Source organism: Podarcis melisellensis, assembly GCF_964234715.1.
Source record: "Podarcis melisellensis genome assembly, chromosome: 1".
Lineage (NCBI taxonomy): Eukaryota > Metazoa > Chordata > Lepidosauria > Squamata > Lacertidae > Podarcis > Podarcis melisellensis.
In genome coordinates, this window is record NC_138528.1 from 51,458,978 (window position 1) to 51,482,268 (window position 23,291).

Sequence of the window (23,291 nt, forward strand, 5' to 3'; positions counted from 1 at the left end):
AAGTTACTGTACATTGTTAATTTAGGTTCATTAATTTCAGTGGGTCTACTGTGAGTAGGACATAGCTGAATATTGCCTCTTTGGAGACAGCAAAGTCTGCCAAATGTCAGAATAATACCTTCATTAATTCTCCTGCAAGGATAGATTTTACTGCTTTAGGATGGATTGGCTAATATAAATATGTTTGCAAGGAATTTTTCCTAATATAATTCACTTTTGTATGTTATTCTCATAGATGGTTGGAAAACAGATTAGTATCACTATGTTTCAGTTCTTACATATTTTCAGAAAGTGACAATTTGATAAATTCAGCTTTAAATGAGAACTCAATCCAATTTCTCCGGCATCCCTTGTGGCCACTTTTAAAATGCAGTGCTTTGGAGACACCTGAGCCCACAATATTACTCAAGGAGGGGATTTTGGGAGACCCCAATTCGACTCAAAACACCTTGTTAATTGCTCCATCCAACATTCACATGTGAAAACCTTGACTGAAATTCCCTTATCTGAATTGTACTTTTGGAAGTACACAGTCAGTGCACAGCCTAATAATGAAGATAATGTAACACTTAACAGTTTCCATCTGATTTACTTTATGGGTCAATTCACCTTGTGAGTCTAAAGATGATGCCGCACTCTTTATACTGTTGAAGGTAATGTCTTGATGTATGCTGTACAGTAGTTTCATTTGTTATCCACATTTAGTGGCTCTATTTACGAGCAGGCTATTTTAATTTGATAGAATTCCAGATAAGGAGAATTCTGCTTTAGTGCAGAGGGTCAGATTAGATGACCTTTGGATCTTCACAGTTCTGTGATACTGAAACAGAGTTCACTCCCCTTTTTAAAATTCAAGAAGGTAGCATGAGAATTCTAAACATGCACACATCTCATCTAAAGCATATCTTGTCTATAAAGCACTTTTACTGGTCTGGATATAATGTGTTGCTGATAGGCAGAAAAAATGCAGGTGAATTTCTGAACCAGAGGAGGAGCAGTCTTGGAGAGAAACTGGATAGGTAAATTAAGAAACATGTACCAGTACATCTGTTGAGTAAATCATGTACAGAATACACACACATCTGAATGTGATGTCAAAGCTGCATTTCTTATTTTTTGCTTTTGCTTTTTAAGTGTTCAGCTGCCACCAACAATGCTTAGTTTGGGCAGCCTTTTAATAATAAAAAGCACTGCTGTTGTATGAGGCTATCCCCATGTGCTGTGCTTTTGTGGATCACAGTGCTTCATCATGCCGTGTGTGCGTAGTTTCTACAGATGGGAGATGGAGAGAGTGATGGTACTGCATTAGTGGAGGAGGCACAGAATTTAAATCACCCAGGCTCTTGCAGTTCAATCTTACGATGAGATCAGAGAGCGAGAAAGAGAGACTCAGAGAGCGAAATCTAAATGTAGTTTGGTATTTATATAGCAAGCATGTCTTGCTGTGACTGTAGTTTTGTTTGCTGCCAAACTCTTCTACTTTGAAACAATATGGGTGCAATTTGAGCCAAGTTCTGAAAGTTCAAATACAGCCCTAATCTGAAATGTCTCCAATACAAAATCAAAATGGCACAATAAGGTCTAATAGGTGAAAACCAAGACAATTTTCCCTTCCACCTATGTCATTGCCCACCCGGAACTCCCTCTCCCAGTTTACATAATCAAACAATGAAATCCTAAACCTGACCTTTGTCTGCTTACCAGCCACTCATGAAAGGACGGGTTCACACTCCTCTGTTGCCCAGCACAAGAGAACTGTTTTTGTCAGTCACCTATTACCTTCCTTTGTACTACATGATGGTTCTTCTCCCCAGGCTATTCCTGGCAAGGAAAGGGATTCAGCCTGCATTTTTACACTGCTAAGCTGTCTCGCACCTGGGTGAAAACTTCATGCATTTAGTAATCTCCTACATTTACTAACTCTACTACTAGAAATTACATTGTTTGCGTGAATATGGTACCTAGGACTTTTAGTTTGGGGAATCTGTCCCCACATAACACTATATAATAAACAAGCCCATTTAAACAGTGTGATGGTTAAAACAGTTGAAAACAACAATCAAAGCAGGAGACTCAAGTCAAGAAATCTGGGAAATGCCTGTTGAAATAGGAGTGTCTTCAAGAATGCTAGTACCAATGTAAGGTAAAGGGACCCTGACCATTAAGTCCAGTTGCGGACAACTCTGGGGTTGCAGCGTTCATCTCTCTTTACTGGCCAAGGGAGCCAGCGTTTGTCCGCAGACAGCTTCCGAGTCATGTGGCCAGCATGACTAACTGCTTCTGGTGAACCAGAGCAGTGCACAGAAATGCTGTTCACCTTCCTGCCAGAGCGGTACCTATTTATCTACTTGCACTTTGATGTGCTTTCAAACTGCTAGGTTGGCAGGAGCAGGGACTGAGCAACGGGAGCTCACTCCATCGCAGGGATTCGAACTGCTGACCTTCTGACTGGCAAGTCCTAGGCTCTGTGGTTTAGACCACAGCACCACCCGTTTCCAGTGTAGCCTCCCATATTTCAGCAGGAAAAACATTCCACAACACTCATGCTATTTTTTGTTCTCCTCTAATTCTCCTTTGAGCTGAAATGTTAATTTATACAGCCACAGATCTATCAGGGAAATGTATGTATTTGTTGTCACCTCTTAGTGGAACGTAGCTTTTGGAATGTATTTATCAATCCTGCTTTCTTTTGTAACATTTGTCTCTGATGCCTCTGAGCTGTAAGCAAGCCCAAAGTTTTCTCATAAAATTTTTCTTATTCAGTCTACAATTTGTGATTGATCAAAGGAAACCGTGATAGCAGTATTGCTGCAGAGATTTGGATCCATCTCTATGAAGGGAGATGGTCCCGGCTTGGTGGAGACAGGCAGGCAGGTATCCATGACATGTTCAGCAGCCCAATCAATTATTCACTGGATTGCAGTGGAGCTTTGAGACTGGAAAGTGTCGTTGACTGAGTCATGGTTGCTGCAATGACAAATTGAGGCAGTCCGCTTGAAGCTAAGAACTGCCACATTATCAGAGAAGAATGGAAGGGAGCATTTTACTTAATAAAGAGAACTTTATGACTGAATGCCAAACTAGCCAATTGCACCTGGTGCCTCTTGATATGTGTTCTGTAACAGAAAGGTATTGGTGGAACTGTAGGAAAAATCAGAGTGAGGCAAACACAGGTGTATCATTGCAATATCATAAAGTGGATTAGGGCTTGTCCACACTTCCGCTTGTCCCATGCCTAGAAGGTGCAAGTCAGAGTGGTTTTCTGCTTGACCTGTGCTTTCTAGGCACAAGTCCAAGCAGTTTCCCCCTTGCCCCACTCCTTTCCCAGGGGAAACCCACTCCTTAGCTCTAAATCAAAGCAAACATTAATCTGGAAAAAAAACCAGAAGTGTGGACAAGCCCTTAGCATAGGCACCAAGTCTATGTGGCTGAGGACAGCTCAGCCCCCCCCCCCAATGCTGGATGAGTTGAGCCCACCCCCAATGTGTCGCACGTGTGATGTCATGCCATGTGACAAGCCCCTGAAATGTCATGCGGAACTCGGCACCTCTAGCCCTTAGTCTGAGTCATTTAGCCACAGGTATCTTGATGACTGAGGAGGACCTGGTCCCCTCAGGAGTGGAGGGCCCTCCCCAAGTTATTGCCTGACTTATTTTTCTTTTCAAGACATCTATCCGTTGACATGTACACTTTGTAAAAAGTGCCTCGTATATTCTGTTTTCTGTATATATGTATATTAAATGTAGGCTGGTCATTGCTTGTAATTTTTTATCTTGTGAACTGCCCTGAGATCTTCAAATGAAGGGCAGTATATATATTTTAATAATGATAACTGTTAAATTATTTCTGTAACTTTTAGCCATTTCAAGTGGGCCTCAGGTGTCTGAACAGGCTCAATGAGGGGAAACTGCAGTATTGTGATGGCAGGCTCCTTCTCACTTTCCACATCTATTATTTTGCAAGTAGGAAACTCCTGTGACATTGTAATGCCAAACGTGAAGTGATGCCATCCACACAGTTAGTAACTGAATGGTGGCATGAGAATAAGCAGCAGGTATGGGATGCAGATTGGGATTGCAGTAGGAGAACAAGCATTTAAACACTCCCTGCCAGATTTCAATGGTATCAGGTTCTAATTGTTGCGAATGGTGTTGTATCTACGTTTGCCTTCTTGCATTGGGGAGGAGAAGCAGCAGACTCTCCACCGCCCATTGGATTCATTAAGCCCTTTTCAGGTGCCTAAAATGGATTTACTGTCGTAGAAAGCAGAGCATCAAAGGTATGGAGGGACACATGGATCGGCAGCTTTGCATGTGAAGTGTCTTCACTGATAAACTCATAAACTGAACACAGGGCAGCAATGCAATGTGGCCACTTTAAACAGCTAATGCAACCTTAATGCATAAACTGAAGTACAGTGTCCAGATCACAGGGAGTAATAATAGGTCCATTCAATTCTGTGTTTATCAGGCTGCACCTGGAGTGCTGTGTCCTTTTTTTAGGATGCCACATTTTTAGGAGGACGCTGATTGGTTAAACTGGCACGTGTCCAGAGGAGAGTACCCAGGATGGTGAGGTGTCTGGGAGCTGAGTTGTATGAGGAATGGAAAAGCTGGGCATATTTAGCCAGCAGAAAAGAAGACGAAGGTGGTGGGGATATGACAGCTGTTTTTGAAATATCTCTAGAGAATATTTAGCAGGCTTGTTTTCTGTTGATCCAGAGGGCAGCTGGACTAGAACCAATGGGTAAAAATGTCAGGAAAACAGATTTCAGCTATACAGCCATTTGCTAAGGGTTGTTCAACAGTGGAATGGGCTGCTTTCATGCACTGTCCTTCACTGGAGGTAATGAAGCAGAAGCTGTGATAGCATATACATTCTCCCGTAGTTGGGATAGTTGGCTCCCTCCCTCCTTCCCCCATTTTTCCTGCTATTCTCTGGTGCTTGAAACACTGTCAACAGGAACATGCCAGCCAACATGAAATACAAAACTTTCCCATGGTGCCTGATGCTGGGTGGATAAAATTCCTTGTTCCAAGGCTACTGGGGCCTGGAATGATGATATGACAATGTTCTAGGTACTGGGGAGAAGGGGGAGATAAGCCTCCTTCCCTTCTCTACTGACCACAGCTGTATATGTACAGTGTGGGGACTCTCTAATTATGACTGGGAACTCTAAATTCATTTATAACTCTTTGGCATGGGAGGGGGAAAATCCCCCCCCCAAGTGATGTCCATTTTATTTCCTGCAGAAGGTCTTCTGTTACTAAAGTAGATGTCACAAAATGCATGGAAGCTATATGTACCCTGGTAAGCCTGTGCATGCCTTTTACATCCTTCGAAAGGTGAGTGGTACCTTGGGTTACATACACTTCAGGTTACATATGCTTCAGGTTACAGACTCTGCTAATCCAGAAATAGTACCTCAGGTTAAGAACTTTGCTTCAGGATAAGAACAGAAATCGTGCTCTGGTGGCACGGCAGCAGCAGGAAGCCCCATTAACTAAAGTGGTGCTTCAGGTTAAGAAAAGTTTCACGTTAAGAACGAACCTCTGGAACGAATTAAGTACTTAAACCGAGGTACCACTGTATAGTGGTGACTGAGCCCCTTGGCATACCACAGGCAGTGTGTGGCACAGCATGCTTAGCATGAAGCAGAAAACATAACCCATCAGATAAGTACAACAGAAATGTTTGCTCTCCCCCATGCCCTTATTTTCAAGACAGAATGCCGACGCCTTCTGTACATTTGGAAGGCTTGTCGCTTCCTTGCAGGGTGCAATTACCAGCCATGTAACAGCGTGGGTGTTGTGTTTAATTATAGCAGACACCTAGGGAGCCTAATAAAATAATTGAGATGTTTCATTTTTCCATGAAGAGAGAAACCAAATTTTATTTAAAAGCTGAGGACTCTTAATGCAATAAGTTTTGAAACAAGTAGACTTTGAGGGACGGATGTCTGCATCCAGTTTCACCATCCCTGCCTGCAGCCATGGACTGTCTGCCAACCTTGTGTCCCTGGGAACCTGTCCAGTCTGGCTGCAGTCTGTGCTACCTAAGATAGTGAACGTAAGCTTGCACCTCAAGGGAACCTCCTGCCCTCATTCAAGCTTGAATAGGCAATAGAATTTCCAGCCTGACATTCTGTCTTTGTCTTGGCTTTGCGGAGGCTAGAAAGTCATTTGGGTTTGTTTGCTTTTTGTCATGAGGTAAACTTCCATGTTCTGAATTATGGTGCTGGAGGAGACTCTTGAGAGTCCCATGGACAGCAAGAAGATCAACCCTATCCATTCTTAAGGAAATCAGCCCTGGGTGCTCACTGGAAGGACAGATCCTGAAGCTGAGGCTCCAATACTTTGGCCACCTCATGAGAAGAGAAGACTCCCTGGAAAAGACCCTGATCTTGGGAAAGATTGAGGGTACAAGGAGGAGGAGACAACAGAGGACGAGATGGTTGGACAGTGTTATTGAAGCCACTAACATGAGTTTGACCAAAGTGCGGGAGGCAGTGGAAGACAGAAGTGCCTGGTGTGCTCTGGTCCATGGGGTCACGAAGAGTCAGACATGACTAAACGACTAAACAACAACAACAAACTTTCATGTCTCACGTGTTGCACATTAGAATCGACTGTCCTAAGACTACTGTCAGTAATATATTTTATTTATTTATTTTTGCATATACACTTAAAATCCTTCCATTTGGAAAGCTAAACATAGTGTTAAAAATTACAGGTTATACCATTTATTTTAAAAAAGGAAACGGGCCATCTGCCTGAGACATGTGCTTGGTGGGGTAGTAGCCCAGTGTTTGACTTGCTGGTCAGACAAAATTGTGAAGAAACTGAGCTTACACCACAGCTTGAGAACCCACATAACTGCTTCAGCCCCCTGCCACCCAATGCTAGCCCTTAAATAGTGGAGCTCCGACCCCTCCGCCGCCCCCCCCCCCGAGGTGCATTTAGCTTATTCATTGTACAGCTTTTGTTATATACTGAAGATCCACCTCTTTACACTAGCCTTGGAACCACCTTTTTCTGCATTTATGCTGTTTTGTTCCACCTGGAAATGGTTTTTAATTTATTTTATAAGTGTAATGATTTTATCTTTTTTATAACTGTAAACTGTTTTGTTATAGCCCACCCTGGGACAAAGGCAAGGTAAAAAAATCATATAAGTAAATACTCAAAAAAACCTAGAATGAGAGAACTGTATTGCATATTAGAAGAGCAGGTCTATAATGCTGGCAGGTAAGACTAAGCTTGAATGGAAGAGCAGGGAGGGAATTAAAAGAAACTCATTCTCCCCCACTTCCTGCACATGAAATGCTTCTCTGTTTCAGTAATTGTTTTGAGTGGACTGTGAAATGGACAGAAGCCTTTGACCCATTACATTAGGGCAGGAAATGTACTAACTTAGCTTTTGGGAAACTCATGTAACCAGATCAGGTTGCCTGATAACATCTTCATCACTGCTTGCATGGTCCCTGGGATCAGGAAGAAGTATTGTTCTTTTTTTAAAAGATAAAAATGGAATAAGAAGCATATTTGTATGGGAAGCAAATAGCAACTTGAAGGAGGGATTTCATTAAATTTCTTTTACACACACACCTTCCCCTGCTCCAAGAGTTGGGGGGGGGGCAGTGAATGTTTCATTCATCCCCACTGTCAATCTCTGCTGGGGTACTTTTTTTTGGGGGGGGGGGATGAGTTGCTCCTGTCAGCTTTCTGTGGGATTCTTTTCATTTCCAGGGATGCCATTATTATGGTTCAGGCTAGATGTGCCAAGTTTGCATTGCAGATCCACACTGGGCATGCGCGAGATTAATCTGCATCAACAGGGCTCACTGGAGCAGTTGAAATACTAGGTGCAATTACTTCAAAAGGCTGAATTCTCATTCCATTCTTGTTAGTTTTCCATCTGGGTTTGGCTCCACTTCCTGTGACCATCAAAACACCAGAAGTCTCAGTGGAAGAGATGAATACAGAGTAATCTTCAGTTTCCCATAATATGTGGCGGAATGAAACTGCAGGACAAGTAATGTCAACCCCCCCACATTATACAACACTCTCTATTCTGTCTTTGCAGTGGACTTAATCTGACGCTAATCTTTTCTGAATAACTTGTCCCTGGCTGAATTTCTGTGAGTTGCATTTTTTTATGGGGGCCCTGTATTGGTGTTGACTTAGAAAATAATAGCTTAAACTAAAATAAAAAAACAATCCCCTTTCATAATACCATGTTAACAAAGAATAAAAGGAAGGTGTGGCAGTTTGCTTCCTTTAACTTGGGGGGGGGGGAGTATGACTGTGTTGTTAATGTCTGATCAAAAATTATTCTCATGGGAGCTCTGAAACTAAAACATTAATTGGAACTCAAAGTATCTCCCATCCTGAGGCCAGGCTGTGGGTCTGAAGGGAAGCCAACTGTCAAGTATGCCTCTCTCTCTTCCATGGTGGCAATGAATCATAAGTAGAATTTAAGGGGTGCATAACGTATCAGACATAAAAATAAAAAATAAAAAGTGTATATCAAAGTATGAATTTAATAAATATAAATTTTATTAGATGTTAACTAGATAGGAAATCAGCAGCTGTCAAATATATGGCCGCTGACCCAGATTTTGCTTCTGGTAACAGTTGTCATAACTGTTTAGAAGTTGTAGGGCTTGTAGTTTGTCTCTGCTGAAGAGAATCTGAAAAGAAGAAACTAGAAACAATGGATTAGCAGCAGCTAAAAATGAAATATAGCAGCGGTGCCAGTGCCACACCCCCCCTTGACGTAGTGTGCCATTAAGTGTTCGTCATCTCTCCAGTAAAGCTCCCTCCAGAGCAGGGTTTCCCAAACTTGAGTCTCTATGTGTTCTTGCACTACAAGTTCTATCACCCCTGACCACTGGTCCTGCTAGCTTAGGGATGATGGGAGTTGTAGTCTAAAAAAACCCAGATGTAAGACCCAACCTTGGGAAACCCTGCACAAAACAGAAGTGTAGGTTAGTTTCATCAACTTTACAATCTTCATGTAAACCACATGTAATCAATTTGTGGCTCAGAGGCCCCATACAGCCCCCAGAGGCTTTCAGTGTACAGTGGTACCTCGGGTTACAGACGCTTCAGTGTACAGACTCCGTTAACCCAGAATTAGTACCTCGGGTTAAGAACTTTGCTTCAGGATGAGAATAGAAATCGTGCGCTGGGGATGCGGCGGCAGCGGTAGGCCCCATTAGCTAAAGTGGTACTTCAGGTTAAGAACAGACTTCCAGAATGAATTAAGTTCTTAACCCGATGTACCACTGTATCTGAGCTGCCTCATATCTCCAGTTGAGGTTTTTTATGCTTCCAAGACACTTTGAAAGTACAAGGTGCCCTTCCCTGCTCCAACACAAACATTCCATATCTACAGACCCATAGGATAGGTCAAAGCATTTACCATTATATCAAGCCATCAGAAACATAATAAAATTTACAATTCAATCCCATCAGCTGTCATATTACTGTACAGTTGAAAAATTCAAATGGGCTGGAGGAAAAGAAAGATTCTCTGTCTTCTAGCACCAACTTAGAATGCTGTCCTCGGGTGAAGTTCAATGGGAAGGGTGTTCTATATACTCAGCTATTGATGAATATATTTAGGTTTTATATAAACACAGACTGACTGACCTACACACAGGTTGTTTTTCTTGGTGGACGAACCAGGGGGGGGGGGCAGGAAATCTTATAGGGAATATAGGAAGCTGCCTATACTTGATCAGGCCATTATTTTCTGTATTGACTGGGTGCAGTTCTCCAGCAGAAATCTACCCCTCGCTAACTTACTCTTTTTAAAAAAACAACTAAAGCAGCAGCTGAACAAAACTGGAAGTAACAGGCATCTTACCTGGAACCTTCATGTTTGCAAAGCACGAAGGGTCCAGATAAGAAGCCAATCAATGATTTGGAACATTTTAAGTAGATGTTCTGGTATAACCACTGCATAGTTTGGAATGCACAAACCTTTTTTTTACCCTGTGCTTGTGTGACTGTAAAGCTGCTGAATTCACAGTACCTTGAGAGAATGGCTGTGTCGATGCTGAACTCTGTAGCTTTTTGTAGGTGAATAGTCGCTGCAAAATAAAAAGCATTGCCTTTTAAGTATTTGTATTTTCATGGCTCTTAATTTCTTTTTATTTCTCTTATATCCATTGTAGAAGTCTCATGGCAGCATTGTGGCAAATCATTTTTGAATTAGCAATGGTTTTCAGCAGAACAAATGATGAAGGGAAGTGGAGTCATGAGTTCAGAATCCTTTGGTCCCTTCTTCTCTGCCACCCCCCACCACAAAAATAAAACCCAAAACTAGAGAAAGATGGAACTAGTAGCTTTTGCCTTGTCTATTTTATTTATCTTTTCTAGTCTAAAGTCTCCAAGGCAGATTTCAACAAACAGTAAAAATCACAAAGGTGAAAGCATCCTAAAACAAATAGTACAGTGGTACCTCGGGTTACATACGCGTCAGGTTACAGACTCCGCTAACCCAGAAATAGTATCTCGGGTTAAGAACTTTTCTTCAGGATGAGAACAGAAATTGTGCTTCGGCGGCAGAGGAGGCCACATTAGCTAAAGTGATGCTTCAGGTTAAGAACAGTTTCAGGTTAAGAATGGACCTCTGGAACAAATTAAGTACTTAACCTGAGGTACCACTGTACTAACATAAGCATAATGAAAATGAACACTGATCAATAGAAGCTTTGGTAAATAGAATAGCCTTGGAAATTCTTTGTATTTGAAATAGCAGAATTGAAGGACTGCAGTACAGATTTGTTTTCTGAAACAAAAGTGGAAACACATTTCAAAATTGGCGTCTTAGTTAATAGTTTTGCCAAAACATTTGAACAGTTTAATTGGGGTATATGAAATATTGAAACTGTGTTTTAATGTGCCTTTTGAAGAAATTAAATAATAATGTTGCATTCAGACTGAAAGCAAAATGTGAATCCTAAAGCTTAACATTGCCCTAAAGGGCCTAGGCGGGCAGTTTATGGTTCATTTGCTTAACTTGAAAAATTCATAGCAAGCGGCTGCATCTCTCAGGCCAGAAATAAAAGCACCCCACCCCATCCCTGCTTTGCAGGAGAGGCCGGGTGGAATTCAGTAAGCAGAAACCGTCTCTTTTGATAGCTGCAGGCTGAAGATTTCAAGCTGTGGACACTGGACCTCTTCCTGACAACAGCCTTTGAGGAGCAGCAAAAGAAAACCCCTCCCCTGCATTTCTCATAGTCCATGGAGAACTTTCACTGGGCGGGAGAGCTTAGGAGCAGGAGAGGGAAGGGGCTGTCTCACCAAATGCCCTGCTTGGACTCACTCGGAAGTGGGGAAGATAGCAAAGTTTTGGAGTCTCCAGAGTTTGGCCCAAAGTAAAGGAATACAGTGGTCCCCCGGGTTAAGTACTTAATTCGTTCCGAAGGTCTGTTCTTAACCTGAAACTGTTCTTAGCCTGAAGCACCACTTTAGCTAATGGGGCCTCCTGCTGCTGCCACTGTGCCACCGCTGCACAATTTCAGTTCTCATCCTGAAGCAATGTTTTTAACCCGAGGTAATATTTCTGGGTTAGCGGAGTCTGTAACCTGAAGCGTATGTAACCTGAAGCGTATGTAACCCAAGGTACCACTGTAGCTGGGTTCTTGTCTGAGTTTGTCAGTCTTTTATTTTATGTGATAGATTCTTGCAATATTTGAATGTCTTTCAGCCAAGGGTGAAACCAATCCCTACATTCACACATGTGATCTCTGTGTGCCAGAGGATTTAAATGAGAGTCAAAATCCCACAACAAGTGGAGGGGTGCTCAGGCCAGCCAAGATTTGTGGACTCCCAATTAGCTGTATTTCTGTTTGGAAGCTAATCTTGGGGGCTCCAAAGTGATTAGTTTTTTTAAGCTGGAAGGGTAGACTGAGGGACTGAGGTGTCTCTCTCTCTGTATTTTTTCTTTTTACTGTATTTTATAAAATGTATACATATTTGTTCAAAAAATGTATACACATTTGTTCAAAAAAACAACCACCACACAACCCTCAAAACGGGTTACAAAGAGAATAAAATAAGCAGCAAAGACAGTTGAAAACAATGATATAAAACATTTTTTAAAAATCAGCAATAAACCAAAACATGCATCTACATTTTACATGCCTGGGTCGGCTTGTCTCAAAACCTTGTTTTAACAAGGTCTGGCAAGGTCTTGACTGCAGAGCTAGGATTGGTCAGACTTGCTGTAATGGGGATTGAAGAGGAACATTCGTGATGATTTCCCAGGGTCCTGGATTGTTAGAAATACAACTCAGGAACAGGTAGTGGCTATGGGTCTCCTGGCCACCGATGATGATGATGGTGATGATATTATTTATATCCTGCCATTTCGCCAGACCAAGGCAGCTTTACACAAGTACGATTCTAGGAGGGTTGCTTTTAATTCTGTGGCAACTTAATACAGCCTGTTCCTAACGCTTCTGTAACAAGAAGATGACACCACGTTAAATTTCTCTATATTTGGCTAAGCGAATTATCCAGCTATTCTCTGCAGCTGTTATTGACATTTTCCTGTTGGGACTCTCAAGAAATCTGTTTTATGTATCTCATGGTTCAACCATGAGTCAGAATCTTTGGTGTATACAGAGCTAATATTGAGATTTGGGTCTCATAGGGCAGTTGGCATGATATTTCATCCTAGGATGATTGCAAATGTCCCATGAAAATGTTGGGGGGTGGGGGGTGGGAAGACAAAAAAATGCTTTGCTCCACCTAAATACATTAGTAGGCTTCTTCTTTCCGTGTCGAGTGGAGATGTGTGAGACTTTGTGAATGTCACGGGTTTCTTCAGACTTGCTCAGAGGGCATATGATTTTGCTAGATGGTTCAAAGTTTGCCTGAAGGGCATGTTTGTGGAAATAACATGTTTATCCAGAGCAGCCACCACATGGTACTTTATTCCTCCAACCTTTAATTTCCATGGAGTCTGGATCTTCCACAAGATTGTGGGGGGCTGCATATCTTTGTTTTGACCCCATGCTTGCCTTTGCATAAAACAAAGAGAAGGAATTGAAACTCTGTGAATGGCTGGTAACGATTAATATGGGGGGAACCCGCTATCTTGATCTTAGCCAAAAGGCCGAGAAGCGAACCCGCTATCTAAATAAAATGAAATATTAACAGAGTAAATTGTCGGGGGGGGGGGAGGAATTATCCGGGAGAGAGTTAGATTACAAATGAAGAAGATTACAACTGCGATTCCCAATCAGAGTTTGCTGACCACACAACTAAAGCTGGATTCTTAACAATGGCAAGGAAGCCACAGCCATGCCTTGCCTTCTCATGTCTCTGTGCAGTTGGGCTATACAGTACAATGCACTCTGTCTCCCTCCCCATTCCTGCTTAGCCCAGCTTCCCAAGGTTTGGTGAAGGGTCAGTGTCTCTGTGAGTTTCACTGACATGGTCAGCATGGGAAGCAGCAGTGCCTAAGCAATGTGCTATTTGACTATTTTGGGGCATTTGCTGTTTTGGCCACTTCTCATAAGTTCCCTTTTTACAGTGGTACCTCGGGTTACATATGCTTCAGGTTACAGACTCCGCTAACCCTCGGGTTAAAAACTTTGCTTCAGGATGAGAACAGAAATTGTGCTCCGGCGGCAGAGGAGGCCCCATTAGCTAAAGTGGTGCTTCAGGGTAAGAACAGTTTCCGGTTAAGAACAGACCTCCGGAATGAATTAAGTACTTAACCCAAGGTACCACTGTATTTAAAATAGATTTTTTGGGCCACCTCTGAAGGGCAAGAAATCCTCTTAAAGGTAAGAAATCCTCCTAAGGTGGCTCACATTGTGTAACACAATGCAATTACTGTTACAATCTCCAATGAAATTAATAAAAAACCAGAAGTACACACCACCCAGGTACAAAAATTATCCAAGTAAGACCAGCTTCAGGCAAAATCATTCTAACAGCAAGCCATGAAAACAAATGAGGCTTCACGGCTTTACCAAATGCCTGCGTTGATGGGGCCTGACGGCTCTCACCTGTTCTGCTCCAGCGACTTTAGAAAAATTCCCTACAATCTGGCGTATTCAAGAGGAATGGGAGAATCGGGTCCTGCAGCAGAATGCGTATTTCAGTGGGAGTAAGGTGAAACAAACAAACAAAAAGCACAACCTTTTGGATACACATTCTGGGCAAACACTCTGGACAGTCTAACAAAATGCCTTCATCTAGTCTAATCAATGATGCATTCAAATGGAAAAAAGTATTGGCATGTGAGGAAAATATATCATTCAGCATTCCTTGTTTAGAGATCAAGAGTTGGGCACCTTGAACATAAATTTAATGCTCATTAATCTGTGCTAGTGATTGAGTCAGTAGTCCCATACACAAACGTCTCATGCCGCACTCCAAGCAATTTGAACTTGTTGAATATAAATCTTGAAACTCGAAAGTGTAATGATCCAGGATATGGAATCATCACTCCTCTGGAGCAGCAGTTGAAGTTGTGAAGCAGACCTTCCCAGAGTTTTTCTCAGGGTGTGTTTGGTTCATAAATGGATGTTAAAGCAAGACTCAGAACATCTGCTCACGGCCTCCAGAGGCTTTTCTACACTAGTACTCAACAACCAAGGAAGTTGCTAGACTGAGCTTTGTTTAGCATGCCTCTGCAGTGCAAGTAACACCTGGACCTCGTATAAGTATGATGACAATATTTGTTAGTGCTGTTTTGTTGGGTCACCAACTAGAACTCAATTGTGGTACAGGTTTTTGTGTGTGTGCTAAATCAAGGAGTTTGCTAACTTGGTTGTATTTGGGGGGAATGCTCTTGGTCTCTTGTGCTTCATGTGGGCTTCACCTGGGTGGCCACTTTGATAACAGGATGTTGAACTAGATAACCTTTGGTCTGATCCTATATGGCTCTTATTATGTGTCTCATGCTTTGATGGGGGAAAGATGGTGAAGTAGTTATGTCTAGTGCTTTTTCTGGGGGTACTCATACCCCTAAACATTTTGTGAATATTTGTACTTTTGTCCATTTACTGTATTTATTTTTCCCAATTTGAACTACAAAATGGTGATTTTCTTGAGTCAAAATGAGAGTACTGCTAAACATTTTTTTAAAGAAAGAAAGCACTGGTTATAACTCTGCTGCTTGAGACACCTGTGCTTCCTTTAACATTCAACAACTCCTTTAATCAATCCCTCCAAAACTTTCCTTCCTTCCTTCCTTCCATCCCACACTTCTTGTTGTCCTTCTACCAACAGGTGGAGAGCTCTTTATTCCACCAGGCCTTTAGGAACTGACTGGAAAGGGCAAATGCTGTGATGTTTGTTGCTGCTGTTGTCTGTATTTTTAATAGATCCTTTAAATATTGTTTTAATTCTGTTAGTGCTAAATTGCTTTTTAATTACTATCTTTTCTATGTTTTAACTTTTTTCTGTTTGATCTGTGAGCCACCTTTGATCTGTGAGCCACCAGTTAAGAAAAAAAGGCAGCATATAAATAAAGACAATAATAATTCTGAGCTGAAAGTTTAAAAATTTAGACTTTCAACTTTGCCTTTTGTATATGTTGGTGTGAAACAAGCCCAACAGCTTTTTGCTCATAGTTTGTATTGTTCTATTTTATAAAAGTTTTTGCTTTTCACAGCAGGAAATGAGTCAATTCTTTGATACTTCTAGGTATGTTAGAGGAAGGTTGTTCTGGAAATGTTGGTATGCATCTCGGCTTGCATTGTAGGCTGACGTGTCTGCATGGGTAAGAGAGCACAGGGAGACGAACATCCAACTTTCTTAGACACTACTTTCTGACTTAATCTGTGCTGACCTTACACCAGGTGCTGGACTGATGCTCTGAGAGTTGCTGATCTCACTTCCTACTTCCTTCCTTCCTTCTGCTCCTCTTCCCTTGGTGGGGGAGACGTATTGGTGTGTCTCTCTTACGGAGATGAAAAAGCAAGCAAGGCCCTTAGTTAGGTATAGGATCAGGGTGGATTTGATTTAAATCAATTCAATTTAAATCACTAGTCAGTAAGACTTGATTTAAATCACTAGTCAGTAAGGCTTGATTTAAATCCTTTTTTTTTACAGGAAGTCTCATTCTTGCTGGTATAATCATAATATTTACAATCAGATGAAGGTTTCATTTTTGGAATAATAAATTTTCAGAGTAGTTTTTACAGTTTTCTGCTATACTTTATTGGAAGGATAAAAATAATAATTTCCTTAATAACAATTTAAACAACGTATTTAACTAAAACAATGGCCGTGCTGGGTTGGATTGATGGGAATCAATGCCCCAAACGTCTGGAGGCCTACTGGTTCTCTATCCCTGCTTTAGAGCATGTTAGCATTTTGGCTTTGCTTTGATACTTGGATCAGGTTCATTATACTTATGCACTTCCGCTCTCTCTTTTCACTTAACAAAAATCGATAAAATAGCTATCTAGAATACAATTTGTGTAGACCAAATACCAGCACTTCTGCTGTTATTTAGTATGTCAAGCGTGTTTTGGGATCGCGTGAGCTATTTTTAAAAAGGGGAACTGTATATGTATTGGGCAGATTGATCTTCTTTCCATCCCATTGGCTAAATCTCTTGTTGCCCTAGTTTACTGCACTACATCAAATTTCAAAATGCCCAAGGGGAGTCAGCCTTGTGTTAAACACTGCAAAAAGAAACCAGCAACACGTAGTAAACAACAACAACAACGCTTGACAGTACAATTTAAAAGAAAAAACCAGAAGGCAATGAAGTCTAGAGCAGGGCTGGGGACTTTGTGGCTCTTGATGTTTTTGGGCTCCCGCTCCCATCAGTCCTGGGCAGCATGGATAGAGGTAAGGGATGATGGGAGCTATAGTCCCACAACATCTGGAGGGCTTCCCCTTCCCTGCTCTAGAACTATTTTAATAGGAAGTGGATGGGATGTTCTTCTTTTAAGGTGTGCAGGAACTGAACATGTGATTTAACTTAGAACAGCTGGTTTATTTTGCTAGAGAGGCACACATTTGTAGATGTTCCAGAGCAACAAAGTCCACTTCTAACTTGATCCCAGCACTGAAAGCTTCCCTCCCTGCCTGCCCAGGAAGGGTTTCTTAATGTTTGAGACTGTGTGTGAGAACCACGGGAGGAAAACAAAATGTCTGAAATTAGGCTGGCTGGTTTGATGTGCTTTTAGTGCCCTCTTGCCATAGGCGGTAAGAACTCCTGCATGCTCCTGCATCCTCAAGTAGCTGTGCCTGACCACATTGTGTGGACCCCTGGGGTTACAAGGAAGAGAAGCACTTTCAGCATACAGATTATACTGAATCAAAAATGTGACATTTCAGAAGAAGCATTGCATGTTGAGCATGTTTACTTGAACGCCAACTCCATAAAAATCAATAGGAAATATTCTGAGAAAATAAGATTTTTGGACGAGAGCACTATCATGAAACATATGTTGTTATTTCTCTTCCAGGAATCTAGCATATAGGGCAAAGTTTCCCCTTCCCTAAAGTGTGCTGTGTTCTTCCCTATTTTTCTTCTTCTTGCACCACCACTGTATGTTGTAGGTGCCTTGCAAATGGACTGCTGCTACCACCATCACCGCAACTCCTCCTCCTAACTTGTGCTATCTCTTTCTCTGCCTTGGCCATATGAGCACACACTAGCACGACTAAATGAAATCACATTCTTGCCTTTTTAATAGAACCAGAAATGGCTATCCTAGTATAACCGCCCCCCTTTGAATTCACAAGCCTCCCCACTTTTCTGCCAGCCGAAGCAAAGGCAGACTCATGGCTGATAACAAAGCTCTCCCACCCGCTATAATTAATGAGATAAAGGCACATAGAGCAGAAGTTTATCTGAGAGATGCTGTGAGAAGAAAGTTTATTCTGCAGCTGTCTTCAGTGAATTTCCATTCCAGCCGTGTTTGGCTTCGGAACTGGAAGAAATTGCAAACTCTCAAAAATATCAACCCACAAGGAGAGGAACTGGGTAGGTTTCAGGGCTGCTTCTGCTCTGCTGCCCAGTGTTTTCAGCAGGGTGATCAGTGTGGTGAACTAGTCAGAGAGGTAGGCAAGGACTGGGGTGGGGAGAACCTTGGTTTCAGTTCCTACTTTATAATGAATCGCAGTGGTTGACCTTGGACAGCCAACCTCTCTCTGACTTACAAGAGTGTTTATAGGGTAAACTTGGGGTAGAGCCCCATTTGATGTTGTGAGCTCCTTGGAAGAAGTTGACGTTAGCAGTGGAACAAGCGTTTAGTTACTGTGTGTTTTGTAAATAAGGATGCACCTATCCAAATGGCTAAGCAACTAAACCCACAGGTTCATCCTTGACATACACAAGATAAATTGAGGAGGATCTCTAAATTTTGTAAGCATAGGACTGAATGAATGCCAATTCTTCCATGGCCGAAGAACACAGTTGGTTTGGGATGCAATACATCATTGTGTCAAATCGTTTTTGCATTAAAACTAAATGCATCTCCTCCTTGAATTTGTGGCTGGATTTGACCCTGCTTTTCTCTAACCTCTAGTCTTTCTCATTTCAGCTTCTGCCCAAGCCAGCGACTACCTGTGAGTCACCATGGCAACCAAGCAACCTCCCCCTCTGATGAAGAAGCACAGCCAGACAGACCTTGTGAGCCGCCTGAAGACACGCAAGATCCTAGGGGTTGGAGGGGAGGATGATGATGGAGAAGTTCATAGGTCAAAGGTAACAAACATTTCAGTTTTCACACCGCTCTGGTTATCTGAAGGTTGGGGAGGTTGGCATTCAGCAAAGGGCTGCAATGCTGGCTACTGCCCAGCAATGGGAAGACCTTTAACAAACTATCACCCACAATTAAGTTGGAGGTCTTTAGGATCCGTCTCAGCCCTAAGGCAGGTTATTGCCCCATGGAATGACTAAATAGTTCATGCTAAAGTTAGTAGCAAAGGGGGAAGACCTTTTGTTTAAGCTAAGAAATAATTGCAGCTCCTCAAGAGTATCAGCAGTGATAAGGCTATATAGGAAGCCAAGCAGAGGAGAGATGAAAGAATTTGATATTCCAGACTTTTGTTCAGTTTGCCCTGCAATTATTATCTTGTTCAACCTGCTTTCTAATCAATTGTACAACAGTTGTGTGTTGTACCCGACAAACAGAGCTCTTGTGTATCTCAATTAATTGCAAAATCTAGTGCGGGAGATGATAGATTCACAGTCGTGGGTTGAATTACAAGTCCTATGGGGATGGCTAGTTAAAGCTGCAGTTCTCACCTCATTAGAGACGTGTCTTTGTAGATGTAGGAATATTCTCTGTAAAGTGTTTCTATTCCCCCCATGAATAGAGAAGTTTGATTCCTATATACCTTCTGCATACACAGTCCTCATTCTACAAGTATGTGGTTGGTCACTGTAAGAAAAGAATGCAGGGTTTAGGTGGGCCTTTGGCCAGATCCATCAGGGATCTTCTTATGTTCTTTTCCTTCAGTGCTGCAGCCATACATCATCACTTCTTTTTCCTGCATCTGCAAAACCAATCTTTCTCTCTGGGCATTTTCCACATATCCCAGATCAAAGCTGTGCTTCAAAATGCAGACTGTCCAAAAGCCGTTCTACAAAAAGTGTGTAATTTGTCACAGACTCAAGTTAGGAGCTTAATATATCCTCTCAAGCTATCGGAGCTCTTTTGTGTGTTGAGAGACGGGTTTTTTGGTTCTTTACCACTTTGTGCGCAAGCCATAACTGCAATACAGACTTGAACTGGTGTAATATTCTTTAACTTTCCCCTAGGTGCTGCAGTTCTGTGTGGGAGGCTAGAGATCTTGAGCTGAGGGCTCTCAGCAGCCTCAACAAATTACAATTCTTTGCAGGGAATCTGTGATAACTTAAAATTTATATAAAACCAATCTAAAGATGTATAGTGTAGATTTGGCTGCAGTTTCTGCTCCTGGGCGCAATATTTAGGAATGCAAAAAGAACTTCGGAATATGTTGCAGATAGTGATAGCCGGTAGGGGCTCTTATTGTCTGATGACCCAGGAATAATGGGGGTGGTGTTTTTAAATCTATCCCCTGCTAGAACTAGGGATGCAGGAGAAATTCAGTTCAGTTTGCACTTAAAGGCAAATATCTAACTGAAACCTCCTGAAATATTGCACAAACCAAAGGCAGCCAGAGGGGGTGGGATTTCCACTTGATGACTGTGGTGAAATTAACAAGAAGTTAGTGCTGGTTTGCTTCCCTCCCTTCCTTTTTTATGGTGTAGTCCAGGGGTCAGCAACCTTTTTCAACCGTGGGCTGGTTCACCATCCCTCAGACCATGTGGTGGGCCAGACTATATTTTGAAGGAAAAAAATGAACAAATTCCTATGCCCCACAAATAACCCAGAGATGCATTTTAAATAAAAGCACACATCCTACTAATGTAAAAACCTGCTTATTCCCAGACCATCTGCGGACCAGATTGAGAAGGCGATAGGGCCACATCCGGCCCCCGGTTGCCTACCCCTGATGTAGGCTTATATCCCTGGTTTGAATTCTCTCTTTATCCAGGACACACACACACCCAATCCTTTGGCAAGCCTAAATTCCTTCAGGCGCACATCTCTTTGGTCAACGATCTTTTTTTTTTTTTTAATACATAATTTTTATTGTTTTAAGTCATAACAAACAAAAAAGAACAGCAATTTACACCTTGTTATCACAAATTTCTTTCTATAAGACTTCCTTCAGTTTCCCCTCAAATCTTTCATACCTTAATTTAGTAAATTCACACAAATCCTAGCTTATATTGACATTATTTTCTCTTTCCTTCTTTTTCTCTTTAGACAATATTCCAGCCTTTTCACAGAGCTCTTTTAAACCCAACTAGCGTTATCTGACCTTCACTTATATTTTCCAGATATTCCACGAATTTCCCCCAATCCTCAATGAACCTTTGGTCTTTTAAATATCTAATTTTCCCTGTCAATCTATCCATCTCCGCGTATTCTAGTAGTTTTCCTCTCCATTCCTCAAGCGTCGGTATGTTCTGTTGTTTCCAGTTTTGGGCCAAGAGGACCCTTGCGGCCGTTGTTGCATATTGAAAGAATTTACTATCATTGTTCTTTATATCACTTCCTCCTAGGCCTAACAGAAAAGCCTCCGGCTTTTTCCCAAAGCTGTATCTTAATATACTCTTCATTTCATTATATACACTTTCCCAAAAACCTTTGATCTTTCTGCAGTCCCACCACATATGGAAGAAGGATCCCTCTTTTTCCCTGCATTTCCAGCATTTATTGCAGGTTTTATATATTTTTGCTAATTTTGCAGGTGTTATATACCAACGGTAGAACATCTTCATAAGGTTCTCTTTTAACGTTGTGCAAGCTGTGAATTTAAGATTTTTTTTCCAGAGTTTCTCCCATTCTTCATAGTATATATTATGGCCGATGTCCCTTGCCCAATGAATCATCACCGACTTCACTTCCTCATCTATCAAGTTATACTCTAATAGCATGTTATATGTTTTAGAAAGAATTTTATAATCATTATTTATTATTTCCTCTTTGGTCAACGATCTGGTGGGTGGTTGGAAGTTGTAGCCTAGAAATATCTAGCCCGTTGACTACTCTTAGGTTACGAATAGGATCCAAACACATCACCTGAAGAAGCAGGTGTAACTTCTTGGTAATTTAAGCAGGCCAGAGAAGAAACAAAACTGGAAAGGTATGTGCAGAAAAAATGCAGGTATTACGTCTTCCAAATTGAAGGGAGTGTGGGTGTCCTGTTTGCTAATGACTTCTAGTGCAGAGAGTTCGTACTAGAATTTTATTTCTCTTTTAAGCGCTTATCCTAAGGCTGTTAGGACCTTGAAAGAAAGTTGTAAAAGAAACAAATGAGGGGAAAAATAGAAGGAAACCATAACAGCCTAGAACTCAGCAAGAAGTTGCTGGTGTTGATTAATCATTGAACGAATGTGCTTTCACAGGACCCCAAAGGGAAAGTTCTGAGGCGCTCTTGCTAGGTCTCTTCTTCTTTTTAACTTTGCTTGTTTACAAAAATGAGTAGAGCCATAACTCTTAGGGGGGAACTCAAAAATACTGATTGTTTAAGGGAAAGAATAACAATGCAAACTCAGCTCTGGGGTTTTGTACAATGGTAGGAAGGCGTTTGCTCCTCTCTGTGTTAGTATGCTTTGTATCAGTGGTGCCAGAGGATCGGAGATAGAAGTGTATGGAATCTCCATCATATAGTTCTGCCTGGGATCTCTCTCTTCTCTATTCACAGCAGCATGTAGTTCTCTGCTTCTGCTGCAGCTTTTAGTCAACTTTGCCATGTCAGGAGAGCTCTCTGGTGACTTTGGTAAGCAGGGGATTTGAGGGCTGGTGCGCCCACGTGACTCATGCCCATTGCTCTGTGCGCACTCTGATTTTTACACACGGCTTTTTTTTTATTAATGGATTGACCTTTTTGTCACTGAATCCTAGTGGTTGCTAAGCAACTTATTTATAATGACAGCTATTCTGTGACTTTTTAAGCTGTTACCTTTTAGTCGTACAGATGGTAGATAACGCAGTAACCTATTCTAAAATTGGTTCTGCCTCTTAATAAATATGTTTAAGGAGACAAGTTGTCCTGGAAGCAGTGTGTGTGTGTAAAATTCCTCATAAATGGACGTAGACGTCATGGCAGCTTCTGGAGAAATAATTTAGCACTTTTTGGATTTTCATGTTTTCTTGCCATTCTCTCTCCCTCCCCCCCCCACCCGTCATGCTTTCAAAACATCTCTGAGGACTGTGAGCTTTAAAAGAAAACTAAGACCCTAACTATTAACACTCAGAACTTGCAGCTCTAAAAGTAGCTTTAGGCAAAAAGGGTTGTTTTACTTCCCTAGAGCCTGGAGTTAGAGCTGTATTAAATTTGGCAAAACCCTAGACATGGCCATTTTGAACTTGCTGTTGTTCTGGGGAAGTCAACCTGAGTCAGCCTTGCTACACAGTCATGCACTAAGCTAAATGTGTCTCCAGACTACAAGTCTCCTCCTCACAAACATGAGAGTTGTAAGACTTATTGAAATTGACAATCAACTTGGTCTGAATCCATCTCATCAGAAGTATTTGCATGCATCAGCTTGAAGAGGAAACTCAGCACCATGTCAAAGACCAGGCCTGGAGAAAACCCGTGTTTTCCTCATTACACTTTAGAAGTACTAATCCTTCTCTGAGCCCACCTCACCACCACAAATCAGCTGTGTTGTCTTGGCCCCTCCTTGAAGTCTCAGGAGATGAACCAGAGGAAGTGATGCTAAGTTTTCTCTCTCTGCTGTGCACACAACTT

At 41.8% G+C, this 23,291-nt stretch overlaps 1 protein-coding gene across 2 annotated transcripts in view; it reads left to right on the forward strand.

The window, feature by feature from the left end:
* TP53I11 (tumor protein p53 inducible protein 11) overlaps positions 1–23,291 on the forward strand; it is a 49,367-nt gene that overhangs the window by 15,650 nt on the left and 10,426 nt on the right. For both annotated transcript variants that reach the window (XM_081892173.1, XM_081892174.1), the window contains exon 2: positions 18,539–18,702. In XM_081892173.1, the coding sequence (XP_081748299.1) occupies positions 18,574–18,702 (129 nt within the window). In that variant the 5' untranslated portion in view covers positions 18,539–18,573. The remainder of the gene's footprint in view (positions 1–18,538; positions 18,703–23,291) is intronic.